This window comes from Coregonus clupeaformis, chromosome 26, assembly GCF_020615455.1.
Source record: "Coregonus clupeaformis isolate EN_2021a chromosome 26, ASM2061545v1, whole genome shotgun sequence".
Classification (NCBI taxonomy): Eukaryota; Metazoa; Chordata; class Actinopteri; order Salmoniformes; family Salmonidae; genus Coregonus; species Coregonus clupeaformis.
This window is the reverse complement of record NC_059217.1, coordinates 7,663,934-7,677,500: the sequence shown is the minus strand read 5'-3', so window position 1 is coordinate 7,677,500 and position 13,567 is coordinate 7,663,934. Positions and strand designations below refer to the sequence as shown.

Sequence of the window (13,567 nt, the reverse complement as noted above, 5' to 3'; positions counted from 1 at the left end):
TTATTAGAAAATGGAAGAAGTTCAAGATGACGGTCAATCACCCTCGGTCTGGGGCTCCATGCAAGATCTCACCTCGTGGGGCATCAATGATCATGAGGAAGGTGAGGAATCAGCCCAGAACTACACGGCAGGACCTGGTCAATGACCTGAAGAGAGCTGGGACCACAGTCTCAAAGAAAACCATTAGTAAAACACTACGCCGTCATGGATTAAAATCCTGCAGCGCATGCAAGGTCCCCCTGCTCAAGCCAGCGCATGTCCAGGCCTGTCTGAAGTTTACCAATGACCATCTGGATGATCCAGAGGAGGAATGGGAGAAGGTAATGTGGTCCGATGAGACAAAAATACAGGTTTTTGGTCTAAACTCCACTCGCCGTGTTTGGAGGAAGAAGAAGGATGAGTACAACCCCAAGAACACCATCCCAACCGTGAAGCATGGTTGTGGAAACATCATTCTTTGGGGATGCTTTTCTGTAAAGGGGACAGGACGACTGCACCGTATTGAGGGGAGGATGGATTGGGCCATGTATCGTGAGATCTTGGCCAACAACCTCCTTCCCTCAGTAAGAGCATTGAAGATGGGTCGTGGCTGGGTCTTCCAGCATGACAACGACCCGAAACACACGGCCAGGGCAACTGAGGAGTGGCTCCGTAAGAAGCATCTCAAGGTCCTGGAGTGGCCTAGCCAGTCTCCAGACCTGAACCCAATAGAAAATATTTGGAGGGAGCTGAAAGTCTGTATTGCCCAGCGACAGCCCCGAAACCTAAAGGATCTGGAGAAGGTCTGTATGGAGGAGTGGGCCAAAATCCCTGCTGCAGTGTGTGCAAACCTGGTCAAGACCTACAGGAAACGTATGATCTCTGTAATTGCAATCAAAGGTTTCTGTACCAAATATTAAGTTCTGCTTTTCTGATGTATCAAATACTTATGTCATGCAATAAAATGCAAATTAATTACTTAAAAATCATACAATGTGATTTTCTGGATTTTTGTTTTAGATTCCGTCTCTCACAGTTGAAGTGTACCTATGATAAAAATTACAGACCTCTACATGCTTTGTAAGTAGGAAAACCTGCAAAATCGGCAGTGTATCAAATACTTGTTCTCCCCACTGTGTGTGTGTATGTATGTGTATATATATATATATATATATATATGCGAGAAAAAAAACGTATGGGGGATTGGAAGTAATGCAGACAATTACATTGATGGAAGTTACAATCTATCTGAAATATTAAAGCTGATCTACCTCCTAAAGAAAAAAAGAAAAAAAATGAGGCCCTTTATCTACTTCCATAGTGTCAGATGAACTCGTGGATACCATTTTTATGTCTCTGCGTGTGGTTTGAAGGAAGTATGAACTAGCACTAGCGCAATTGCTAACTAGCATTAGCGCAATGACTGGAAGTCTTCACTCTCTCTCCATGCTTCATTCTCTCTCCATCTGTCCTCCCTGTGGGCCCCTCTCTCTCTCATCCTCCCACCACACACTCCATTGACTCCACTGTTGGGCAGTGCAGACAGGACTGCGCTGATCCAGTGCTGCCATCTGTGGAACTGTACGTTTGCTGCTGGGTGCAGATGTACTGTAGGTGCCAGCCCAGCCCAGCCTGGCCTCCCCTCACACACATGTATAGCAGGCAGAGAGAAAGGGGGAGAGAGAGAAGGAAGGAAAATCAGAGTAGAGAAGGAAGGAAAATCAGAGTGAAGGACAGAATAGACAGCAGAGCAACACTGCAGTCCTTCAGACTAGAGGGGTTTAATGGTTGCAAGGTGCTAGTGTTAGGAAAGTGGAGGCAGGGCATAGGGACGTGTACTGGCTCTGGCACTCGGGTTGGAGTTGGGTAGTGGGTGGAACCCCTGGTTGTCTGCTCTACAGCTGTTGCAACAGGGGGCAGAATAGAGCTGAGAAATAAATATTACAAGACACACAGGCTGTCTGGTGCAGAGGGGCCAACAAGAGGAATGGGGAGAGATCACAACACACTCAGTCAGTAAAGGAGCTGCCAAGATACGCACAGTTCAGACGCCAAATTTATGTCTGGCACGGTTGAGAGCTTTGCTTGACGTACCGATTGGTTTCATACAATTGCTCTCAACACTGCAGCAGACATACTTGTTGGTTTTGGGTCGACTTCAGGCATAACAGCGACCTGTCACAGAAGTCCTCCACCTGAGAATCAGAGGCCATGATTGTGCTTCCATTGTGGGTGTGGTAGAGAAGCAACCTTTATTTGCATGCAATTAACATACACTGAGTGTACAAATCATTAGGAACACCTGCTCTTTCCATGACATAGACTGACCAGGTGAATCCAGGTGAAAGCTATGATTCCTTATTGATGTCACTTGTTAAATAATTGTAGATGAAGGGGAGACGGGTTAAAGAAGGATTTTTAAGCCTTGAGACAATTGAGGCATGGATTGTGTATGTGTGCCATTCAGAGGGTGAATGGGCAAGACAAAAGATTTAAGTGCCTTTGAACAGGGTATGGTAGTGTCAAGAACTGCAACGCTGCTGGGTTTTACACGCTCAACACTTTCCCGTGTGTATCAAGAATGGTCCACCACCCAAAGGACATCCAGCCAACTTGACAAGACTGTGGGAAGCATTGGAATCAACAAGGGCCAGCATCCTTGTGGAACGCTTTCGACACCTTGTAGAGTCCATGCCTTGACAAATTGAGGCTGTTCTGAGGACAGAAGGGGGTGCAACTCAATATTAGGAAGGTGGTCCTAATTTTTTGTGTACTCAGTGTATATTAACAAGCATTACCATTTCTCCCGACAGTGGAAGAACTGCTCTGGCACACTGCATGAAACAAAGACGTGCTTCACCCGCACCGCGCCGAAAGAGTGGCAGAGGCTGCCGAACTATCGACATAGTCAGACGAGGCGCACTCTTGTTTCAGATGGCACTCTATCGCCGTTCTTCCAAAGACATTCTTCAAAAGAGAAAGTTACATATTTTTTTAGTTCGGTGCGGCGATAGAACGCTATTTGAACTAGGGCATAGAGAAAGTTATATTCTTTCAACCAAATGTCCCAGTGTTTTCCAGTCTGGTAGATCTACGCAGGGTCTCTGCTGTTATCTCCTAGATGAGCCCTGTCTGTCCCCTCAGTACTGTAGCTCTCTGCTGATGGCCAGCTGATGACAAGCTCCCATGTGATCCTAGTTCCTATTTTCAGTGCTCTACTCTACTGCCCTACAGTCTGAGTCGACCATCTACACACACACTCACCTGCCCTACATTTCCACAGCACACTAAGGTTGACCAGTAGCCAGATGTCTCATTCATTTATATAAACTCAGACAAATTACCAACCCTCCATCTCAATGTGCCTACTTTACAGAATCCCTACACATTCACACAGTCATTCTCCCTCCTAAAAACACTATGACTAGTTATGTTCTTCTTAATCTAGTGTCTTTCTGTTCGCAACTCTTTGCTGCAGTGGGTCATGCGATGGATCATATGGGGGAGAGCTGTGTTTCATGTCATATGAGGGAAGAGGGGCTGTGAGGCTGTAACGTAACCGCAAGAGGAGAGGAGGAAGTCGGGGAGGGACAGCCATTTGTGTGACAGGCCCACTGGAACAGACAGACAGAACTGCTCTTAAAGCCACTGTGGTCCTGTTCTGGTCCCAATGGAGAGCTCCTGTTTCCCTGTCTCCCTCCCTGGGTGTTCACACCTCCGGTGTGTGTGTGTGCACCCGCGCTGCATTCTGATCACATGGTATGATGTATGTTGGGTACATGGAGGTGTGCCAATGGTATTTATTTTGAGTAGTGAGTGATGTATTTTCTGTGTGTGTGTTGGCAGCAGAGTCTCATCCCTTCTGGCCTATAGCCACCCTGGTTGCATAGTGGTGTCAGTGGTCTGTGTTCTGGCTGCAGTCTGCTCTAAGGGCTCTGCTTAGCACAACTGATACACTCTGAGTCACAGCCTGACTGGGACAGCCCTCTCTGGGCACCAGCTTCTGGCACGACCACCAGCCAGGCATGTTTGGGAGTTAGCACCTAGGCTAACACTAGCTAATGCAACACAGAACAGTCAGACTCACCTCCTCCTAAAGACACCAACCACTTACACATTTACACTCACTAGCACATTTTCTCTCTCTCTCTTCTGCCTGATGCAGACAGCCCTGGGTAGCTGGTTGGCCATTTGGTGAACACTTGTCCTCTGAATGTGATCTCATCTCATCCCTGTAGCCTAGTATGGAGGGGCTGGGATTGTCCTCTCTCCAGCTGGCAGGGCAACACACACACACACACACACACACACACACACACACACACACACACACACACACACACACACACACACACACACACAGGGATTGTATTAGTGTTCTGAGTGTTATAATAGTAATCAATATGTAAAAATTACACACACTTTCTCTTTCTGACACATCTACACAGGTGGTTTGTATCTGTTCAGTGTTAATGGAGACCGAATTTGGAAACACATTCTTGTTCCCCAGGCTTACAGGGATACATAGCTCATTCTCACGCATAGATTTGTTCCTGTATTAAACCTGCACTAGGAAGCACACACTTATTCATTCACAGTTACAGTGACTCTGTGTGAAGTGGGTATAAGTGTGTTAGTGCTAACAACTGTGGAAGACTGTAAATGGGCCCTCAGGTCTGCACTCCCACTGGTAATAGAATAACTGCCAGTGCCCAAATATTGAATGAGTCCTTTAACCGTAGCTCGCTCTCTCTCTGGTAGAAGGCCCTTCTTGCCTTGTATCTCAGATCGTTCACAGCCCTCCTTGGTTGGGGACAGAAGCACCAGCTCATCAGCAGACATCTAACTTCAGATTCAAGTAGGGTGAGGCCGGGTGCTGCAGACTGTTCTAGTGCCCTTTCCAATTCTCTCTCGCTCTCTCTCTATCTCTGTCAAGTTGTTTTTTAATATGTTAGCTAGCGTTAGCGAACGTTTTCCCTTGTTCAACGCACCTCTGGTTTGGCTTTAATCACTCTTAATACTAGCTACAGATTGTAACACCAGATGATGTGATTTAACCCAAAAATGTTGGACCATTATACTGGTAGTTACAGGTGTGGCTATACAAAACGTTGGCAGAAATGTTTCAACTAACCTGGTATTGGTGATACTATCTTCGTCCTCGATTCATGGAAACAGGAGTCTCATAAAATATCTGTGTTCAGTTGCAAGGGGTCCGTTTTAATTTAGAAAATGCTCCATTATTAAAATAAATCCCTATTTTGATACATGAAGTAATCCAACTGGGTACACTGCCATCTTTTTCAAATTGATTGAGACAGGTGGGTCCACCCGAAAGTGCCACATGTCATAATGACAGACGCCTGTCTCGATCAATGAGAGAAGACTTGGTCCTCTGTAGCTCATTTGGTAGAGCATGGCGCTTGTAACGCCAGGGTAGTGGGTTCGATCCCCGGGACCAACCATACGTTAAAATGTATGCACACATGACTGTAAGTCACTTTGGATAAAAGTGTCTGCTAAATGGCATATTATGTTATTATTATTAAGGCTTGAAATAAACAAGATGGCGGCGTACATATTGTTGGATTACTTCATGGAACAAAACATATATTTTAATAACGGAGCATCGAGGACTAAGATAGTATCGCTAATACTTTAGTAAGATAGCACTGCAGTGGATAGTAGCCGTCTTACTGGCCGTGTCAGAAAACCAATGTATGTAAAAAATAAGTTACGTGGATTTCTGCTTTCTCATTGAAAAGTGTTTCTTGTTCTCTTTGCCTTCGTCAGAGCTTTTAAACAAAATACATGTTACTTGTTTGGGATGCTCTGGATCGATGTGTACGACAGCATGTTCCAGTTCCCGCCAATATCCCGGAACTTCACACAGCCATTGAAGAGGAGTGGGACAACATTCCACAGGCCACAATCAACAGCCTGATCAACTCTATGCGAAGGAGATGTTGCACTGCATGAGCAAATGGTGGTCTCACCAGATACTGACTCGTTTTCTGATCCACACCCCTACCTTTAAAAAAAAAAAAAGGTATCTGTGACCAACAGATGCATATCTGTATTCCCAGTCATGTGCAATCCATAGATTAGGGCCTAATTTATTTATTTAAATTGACTGATTTCCTTCTATGAACTGTAACTCAGTCAAGTCTTTGAAATTGTTGCATGTTGCGTTTTATATTTTTGTTCAGTGTATTTATCAAGAGTTTTCATCTATATTTTTCATAGCAGTCTATTTACCACAACAAACCGATGCTGGCACTAAGACCGCACTCAACGAGCTGTATAGGGCCATAAGCAAACAAGAAAATGCACATCCAGAGGCAGCATTTCTTGTGGCCGGTGATTTTAATGCAGGGAAACTGAAATCCGTTTTACAAATGTTTTACCAGCATGTCACCTGTGCAAGTAGAGGCCACAAAACTCTTGATCACGTTTACGCCACACACAGAAACGCATACAAGGCCCCCCGTTGCCCTCTCATTGGCAAATCAGACCATTACTCTATCCTCCTAATTCCTGCTTACAAGCAAAAACTCAAACAGGAAGTACCAGTGACACGCTCAATACGGAGGTGGTCCGATGAAGCGGATGCTAAGCTACAGGATTGTTTCGCTAGCACAGACAAGAATAACCTATATATACCAAGTTGTGGACACCCCTTCAAATTACTGGATTTGGCTATTTCAGCCACATCTGTTGCTGACAGGTGTAAAAAATCGAGCACACAGCCATTCAATCTCCATAGAGAAACATTGGCAGTAGAATGGTCTTACTGAAGAGCTCAGTGACTTTCAACGTGGCACTGTCATAGGATGCCACCTTTCCAACAAGTCAGTTCGTCAAATTTCTGCCCTGCTAGAGCTTCCCCGGTCAACTGTAAGTGCTGTTATTGTGAAGTGGAAACGTCTAGCAGCAACAACGGCTCAGCCGCGAAGTGGTAGGCCATACAAGCTCACAGAACGGGACCACCGAGTGCTGAAGCGCGTAACATATAAAAAATAATCTGTCCTCGGTTGCAACATTCACTACAGAGTTCCAAACTGCCTCTGGAAGCAACTTCAGCACAATAACAGTTGGTCAGGGGCTTCATGAAATGGGTGTCCATGGCCAAGCAGCCCCATACAAGCCTAAGATCACTGTGCGTAATGCTAAGCGTAGGCTGGAGTGGTGTAAAGCTTGCTGCCATTGGACTCTGGAGCAGTGACAACTCATTCTCTGGAGTGATGAATCACGCTTCATCATCTGGCAGTCTGGCGGACAAATCTGGGTTTAGCAGATGCCAGGAGAACGCTACCTGCCCCAATGCATAGTGCCAACTGTAAAGTTTGGTAGAGGAGTAATAATTGTCTGGCACTGTTTTTCATGGTTCGGGCTAGGCCCCTTAGTTCCAGTGAAGGGATATCTTAAGCGAGGTCCATACAGAAATGGTTTGTTGAGATTGGTGTGGAAGAACTTGACTGGCCTGTACAGAGCCCTGACCTCAACCCCATCAAACACCTTTGGGATGAATTGGAACGCCGACTGCGAGCCAGGCCTAATCGCCCAACATCAGTGCCCAACCTCACTAATGCTCTTGTGGCTGAATGGAAGTCCCCGCAGCAATTTTCCAACATCTTGTGGAAAGCCTTCCTAGAAGTGGAGGCTGTTATAGCAGCAAAGGGGGGACCAACTCCATATGAATGCCCATGATTTTGGAATGAGATGTTCGACGAGCAGGTGTCCACATATATACATCCGTTTCATCGGACCACTTCTGTATTGAGCGCTTCACTGGTACTTCCTGTTTGAATTTTTGTTTGTAAGCAGGAATTCTGAAGATAGAGTTATGGTCTGATTTGCCAAAACTTTGTATGCGTTTCTTTGTGTGGAGTAAAGGTTATCTAGAGTCTTTATCGCCTCTAATTGCACAGGTGACATGCTGGTAAGACGGATTTCGGAGTCCCTGCATTAAAATCACCGGCCTCTAGGAGCGCTGCCTCTGGATGTGCATTTTCTTGTTTGCTTATGGCCCTATACAGCTCGTTTAGTGCGGTCTGAGTGCATAGAAAAACCAGCTAGATGTACATTATCCATGTCCTTGTTCAGCCACAACTCCGAGAAACATAGGATATTACAGTTCTTCAGGTCCCGTTGATAGGATCATCTCGAATGGATCTTGTCCATTTTGTTATCTAGTGATTGTACGTACGCCAGTTGAACGGAGGGTAGAGGGGGTTTATACTCGTCCTCTTTCGGGTCCCGGGGATTAGGGCCGGAGTGAGCAGTACATCCACAGCTGCCGACTCGTTGAAGTAGATATATGTTCTGATGTCCAGAAGCTGTTTTCGGTCATAGGAAATGATGGCGGGAATATTATGTACTAAAGACCAGCGGGAAAAAAACACACAAAATAGTAGAATTTGTCAGGAGCCTGTAAAACGGCAGCTATACACTGCAACCCCGTCTTCACACGTTACTACTACGTAGTCCTATGGACTGAAAGATCCTTGCTCTCATCTATTTTGAAATCCAATACACATGCGTATTCTCTTCTCTGTAGTCATTATTATAGAAACAACCACTTGTGCTCTGTGAGATTTCAGCCCTTTAGGACAGGGATTTTCAAACGGGTCTGAAGGGGGCATAAGGGGATCAGCAGAAAATGTGAGATGATGTCTTTTTTTTGTTTTACCAAATTTTTTTCTCCACTAATTTAAATACTGGTTTTATTATACCTACAGAACATGTGTTGGGTAAAATTATGATCAGTCTTCCTGTATTTTCTATCCACCCCTACTTTTCACCAATATGCAAATAGCCATTGCACCTCTCCCACTGTAAACGAGTGGTAGTCATTGCGCGGCTCACGAGCCGCATGTAGCTTTCAGGAACTTAATTGCTGTCTTGTGATTATTTTTTTTTTAAAGGGGTCCTCTTCCAGGGTAACATCATATTTTGGGGTCTTTGATAGTGCTGGGCGATATGGACAAAATATCATATCACGATATTTTTGACCGTATTTTATGTTTTTGAATAATATACGTTCTAAATATGCTTTGTGTAGTTCATGACCCTAGGGTGGCAACACAAATTATAAGTGATTTCAATGGGGCTTTCTCCATTTATACTGTTCAATCCAACTCCAAACAAAACACATTTTCAGCATTTATCAATTTATGCATTTCCTGCACTTTTATTATAATTTCCAGACTGTGCCACGCAGCATGATATGGACAAAAAATATAGGCCTAGTTAATTGGTGAACTGTTGGAATCATGGAAATATAATGATTATTCTAATTCTATAGTTGGAATATAGTGGGCAGCACCTTAAATAAATTGTTGTTTGACATGACAATGGCATTATTGACAGGGTAGGAATCAAAGTGTTGGTCAGTGTTTCCAGGTGACCTTAATTAGATGTTACCTTACATGTTTTCTTACTACATGTAGCTAGCTAACATATTCATCCTTCGCTTATTCCTCTGATAAGATACCATTGCACAAACATGCTTATCTAGGCCTACACCAGCACTGGTAGCAGGCAGTATTAGCTAGCTAGCTACGTTTGCTCTGACTCGTCATACATTTACCAAGCTAGCTAAGGGAAAGGGGGATACCTAGTCAGTTGTACAACTGAATGCATTCAACTGAAATGTGTCTTCCGCATTTAACCCAACCCCTCTGAATCAGAGAGGTGCGGGGGGCTGCCTTAATCGACATCCACGTCATCGGCACCAGGGGAACAGTGGGTTAACTGCCTTGCTCAGGGGCAAAATTACAGATTTTTACCTTGTCAGCTCGGGGATTCGATCCAGCAACCTTTCGGTTACTGGCCCAACTCTCCTAGCCAGACAACTAGCAATTAGCATTAGCGGCTAACACAAATTATTGTAGCAACACCTTTCTAAGAAAAGACAAAGTAGAATATACAGACATTATACGCGCCGGAGTTGGATATCACATCTAACAAACCCAACATTGAAATACTGTTATAGAAATTAAAGTAAAAACTCAAACCCGTCCATGCATCAATACTGATATATAGTAAAATACGGTATACCGCCCAGCCCTTGACATATAAATATTTTTTTACCCCTGCTTTAGAAGACTGGAGGTGCATGTCTGTTTCAGCTGCTGTCACTGTGTCCTACCTGCAGCTCTGCAGCATAACAAATACCCCTCCACCGTGTGTTTGGATGCGTGTGTGCTTTGTGACAAAGAGACCGCTAAGGTCGTGAGAGGGCAGGGAAGGTGTGAGTTAATGAATGATGGTGTGAAAGAGCATGGCCCTGTGGAACCAGAAGTCCTCCAGTAAATAATGGAGCTGTTTGTTGAGTCCAGAGGAGAGGGGGGATGCTTTCATCTAAAGGTCACAGGAGGACAGGGGTGGGCTTTGTGTTCCTCAAAGGCTGCACCACACCATGCTATTAAACTAAAGCCAAACAGAGCTTTGGGTAAAGGTGCTGCTATCGTCTGGGTCCAGCCTTTCTACTGAAACGACCCTGCAAAACACGAGGAGAGAGCAGAGAAAATGGGCCAATAGAATCATGTTACTTAGCTTATCACCATTTTTGCCACTGTAGTATCCATTGTCCAATAAGAAGGCTCAATGTTTCAGCGACGTCCAGTGAGGAAGCAGTGTTTGTGGTTATTGACCAGTGAGTTGTTGCAGTGAGGAGGAGCGGCACCGGCACAGGGACTATGGGGAGAGAGGATACGAGCGACACCACCACGAGAGATCCAGCAGAGAGAAAGAAGAGAGACACCGAGAGAAGAGACACCGAGACAAAGAGGAGGGGAGACACAAGTCCTCAAGCAGGTACAACACACACCCACACAGACACACTCTAGTAGACACACAGTAGACAGAGACATGTTCAGGTAGACAGTGTAAGTAACCAGTGATTGTCTGTCTGTGTTAACAGTAGCAGCAGGAGGAGACATGAGAGTGAGGAGGGGGACAGTCATCGGAGACACAAACACAAGAAGGTCAAGAGGAGCAGAGAGGACAAGGAGCCCAGCCAGGAACTCTCTGCTGACCAGGAGAACCAATCAGAGCCCACAGAGTAACTCTCTGTCCCTCTCACCAGCCAATAGGAGGACCCGGTGTGACCCTCAGGCATTTTGTTTAACATATCAGAGACTGGACTGCTCTATTAATATATTTCAGTTCACTTTGAAGGTGAAAAACCCAAAGCATTGTTTTATGTATACGTTGTATACAACTTGTATATTTTGACTCACCTGAGAGACGTGTTTGTTTCATTTATTTATAATTTAAGAGATATGTTTGGATAAAGGAGCTGACTGGACCTCAGTTGAATGGTTCAAATTTGAGTGAGCTGTGTTAAATATATATCTTATCCCAGGTAATTTAACGTGAACCCAAACCCCCAACCCTTGCCAAAGCTCTGACAAGTGTCCTTTTCAAATGACTTTATTGATTATTTTACCAAAGGTACCATCAGATATACTACACAGGCCGAAGCGTGAGAGAGAACTGCGTTAGATGGCCCTTGACCAGACTCATCCACGGAAACACACACAGAAACCAAGTCAGTTAGTTTTTTTCTTCTCAAAAGTAGGAAAATCTGTAAGGCTCCACGATTTCACCTTAATATTACTTTTAACAGATTATGAACACATTTTTACTTTATTTTTTACTATACTTTTGCCAGTGGTTTGATAATTTAGCAACAGCTTCTGAAAACATCTCAACACAGACAACTACTTGGCAATGTGTCCTCAGTCTCAACAGATGAAGATTAAAGCCACTGTCAGTACAAACGTAACGAAGCCTATATTCAAAGGCCATCAAACAAACGTGAAAAGAGAAACATAGTACTTGAATCAGTATTTTTTTTTTGACATCCAACAGTTACAGTATAGAAATGCGAGTCCAATTAAATGCATACTCTAACATAGAACTAATTGGCAACTTGTTTCCCCTCCCAACCACCCACCCCCCTTATTGGATGCTGTGTCAGAGAACAAGACTCTCCTCCAATCAGATTGCTCCATATATCCCAGGGGTAGGGCCACAGATCCACATCCTCACAGCTCAGTGTCTTTGGGGGGGTTTGGTCAAACTCCTGTCACATGGTTGGTTGGCTCCCTCTGAACTCCTGGCAAAATCTCAGCTGTCCATCGGGAGTCAGGGTTCTAAGGTCTGCCTTCCATAGCTACATCACTAGTGTAAGCCCCTCCCATAAGGTAGGGCTCAGCGTTGTAAGCCAGTCTAAAGCTCCGCCCACATTCCTTGGTCAGTGTTGGCCCCTCCCCATGGATGCGTGACTGCAGCGGGGCTACAACAGGCTGCCTGGCCAGGACACAATGGTCAGGGTTATTCTGCCCCGCAGCTCCTTCAGCAGACGCACCAGGGCTGTGTGTGTCATCCCCCACGTACTCTTTCCATTCACCTCCAGCAGAATGTCCCCACACCTACACACAGAGAGTGAGAGAGGGGGGGTTAATGCAGAGTTTAACAACCATAGAGATGGACTCAGTCAAGTACAGGAGGCCCATAGAGCAACGCTTGCAATGTGTAAATACAAGAATACTGTAATGATTAGGTCAATACTGGATATAATCTGTCACAGAAAAATAGAAGATTCAGCAGACATGCGTTAGCCAGTTCTATAGGTTCTTTGGCCAGTGTGTGTCCTAGGTTTTGTAGTCCGTACCGTATCCTGCCATCGTTGTAGGCTGGCATGCCCTCCAAGATGGAGCGGATGAAGAAGGACTGATTGCAGTTGACCTCCTCCTGCCCCCCCACGATGCTGAAGCCTAGGCTGCCAGAGGCACTCCGGCGCAGCACAATGTCTTTGCAGCAGTACAGGTGCCTGCAAAGGACAAAAAGGGAGATGAGGAAATCTCTAGACTGCTGCCAGCATCCAAATGTGTGCCCAGCCTGTGCTGTGTGCACATATGCAGCAGTGAGATTGCAGAGTCCAATGGAAGTCTGTCAGAAAATACAACTGCTTGGCCATTGTCCAATGAGAATGGGGAAATGATTTTTCCCCACAGGTAAGGCAGAGCTGTGAAAATACAGTACTGAGAAGGGAGCGATTTTAGTATTAGTCTCTCACACTGCCCAGAGGTGAGTGAAAATTGCATTCAAATCCTGTTAGAACCGTCACCCGTCTGGACTGAATTCCCATGGTGATTCACTAGTTGGTTTTCACTTTTCTTATACATTTTGCTGGTTGGGGAGAAATTGAGTTTTAGCTACTCCAGAATTATTACTTTTTTTTACAGTAAGAGCAGTTTTATACCAGCAGTGGCAGATCTGATGAGAAACGGGAATACCCCTCACTCTGCCAGTCTGACCTCTGGAGGGGTTTATTAATACCTCAATCCAACACCTCTGCCACACATCGCACCCCAGGAGAAGGAGAGCGAGAGATGGGAAGGCTTGTCTCATGAGCAAATCCCTTTAAAGTTGGAACGGTGACTGTCATACTCATATCCTAAGCTGCTTAAATGAGCATGAGGAGGAGAAAGAAAGGAGGGAGGGAGGGATGACAGGGGGACGTGGTGGAGAATGTGTCAGAGTGACCAATGTCTGAGACTGGAATGTGATGATG

General features: G+C 45.1%; 2 protein-coding genes across 11 annotated transcripts in view; one reads left to right on the top strand and one right to left on the bottom strand.

Annotated features, from left to right (window-relative positions):
* Positions 1-11,229, top strand: part of LOC121540160 (pre-mRNA 3'-end-processing factor FIP1) — a 53,955-nt gene extending 42,726 nt beyond the window's left edge. For all 7 annotated transcript variants that reach the window (XM_041848798.2, XM_041848800.2, XM_041848799.2 and 4 more), the window contains 2 exons: positions 10,654-10,800; positions 10,907-11,229. In XM_041848798.2, the coding sequence (XP_041704732.2) occupies positions 10,654-10,800; positions 10,907-11,051 (292 nt within the window). In that variant the 3' untranslated portion in view covers positions 11,052-11,229. The remainder of the gene's footprint in view (positions 1-10,653; positions 10,801-10,906) is intronic.
* A 173-nt stretch (positions 11,230-11,402) lies between these two features.
* The window catches only part of lnx1 (ligand of numb-protein X 1), a 72,486-nt gene continuing 70,321 nt past the window's right edge, over positions 11,403-13,567 (bottom strand). For all 4 annotated transcript variants that reach the window (XM_041848793.1, XM_041848794.1, XM_041848795.1 and 1 more), the window contains 2 exons: positions 12,665-12,823; positions 11,403-12,422 (listed from right to left, as the gene is read on the bottom strand). In XM_041848793.1, the coding sequence (XP_041704727.1) occupies positions 12,287-12,422; positions 12,665-12,823 (295 nt within the window). In that variant the 3' untranslated portion in view covers positions 11,403-12,286. The remainder of the gene's footprint in view (positions 12,423-12,664; positions 12,824-13,567) is intronic.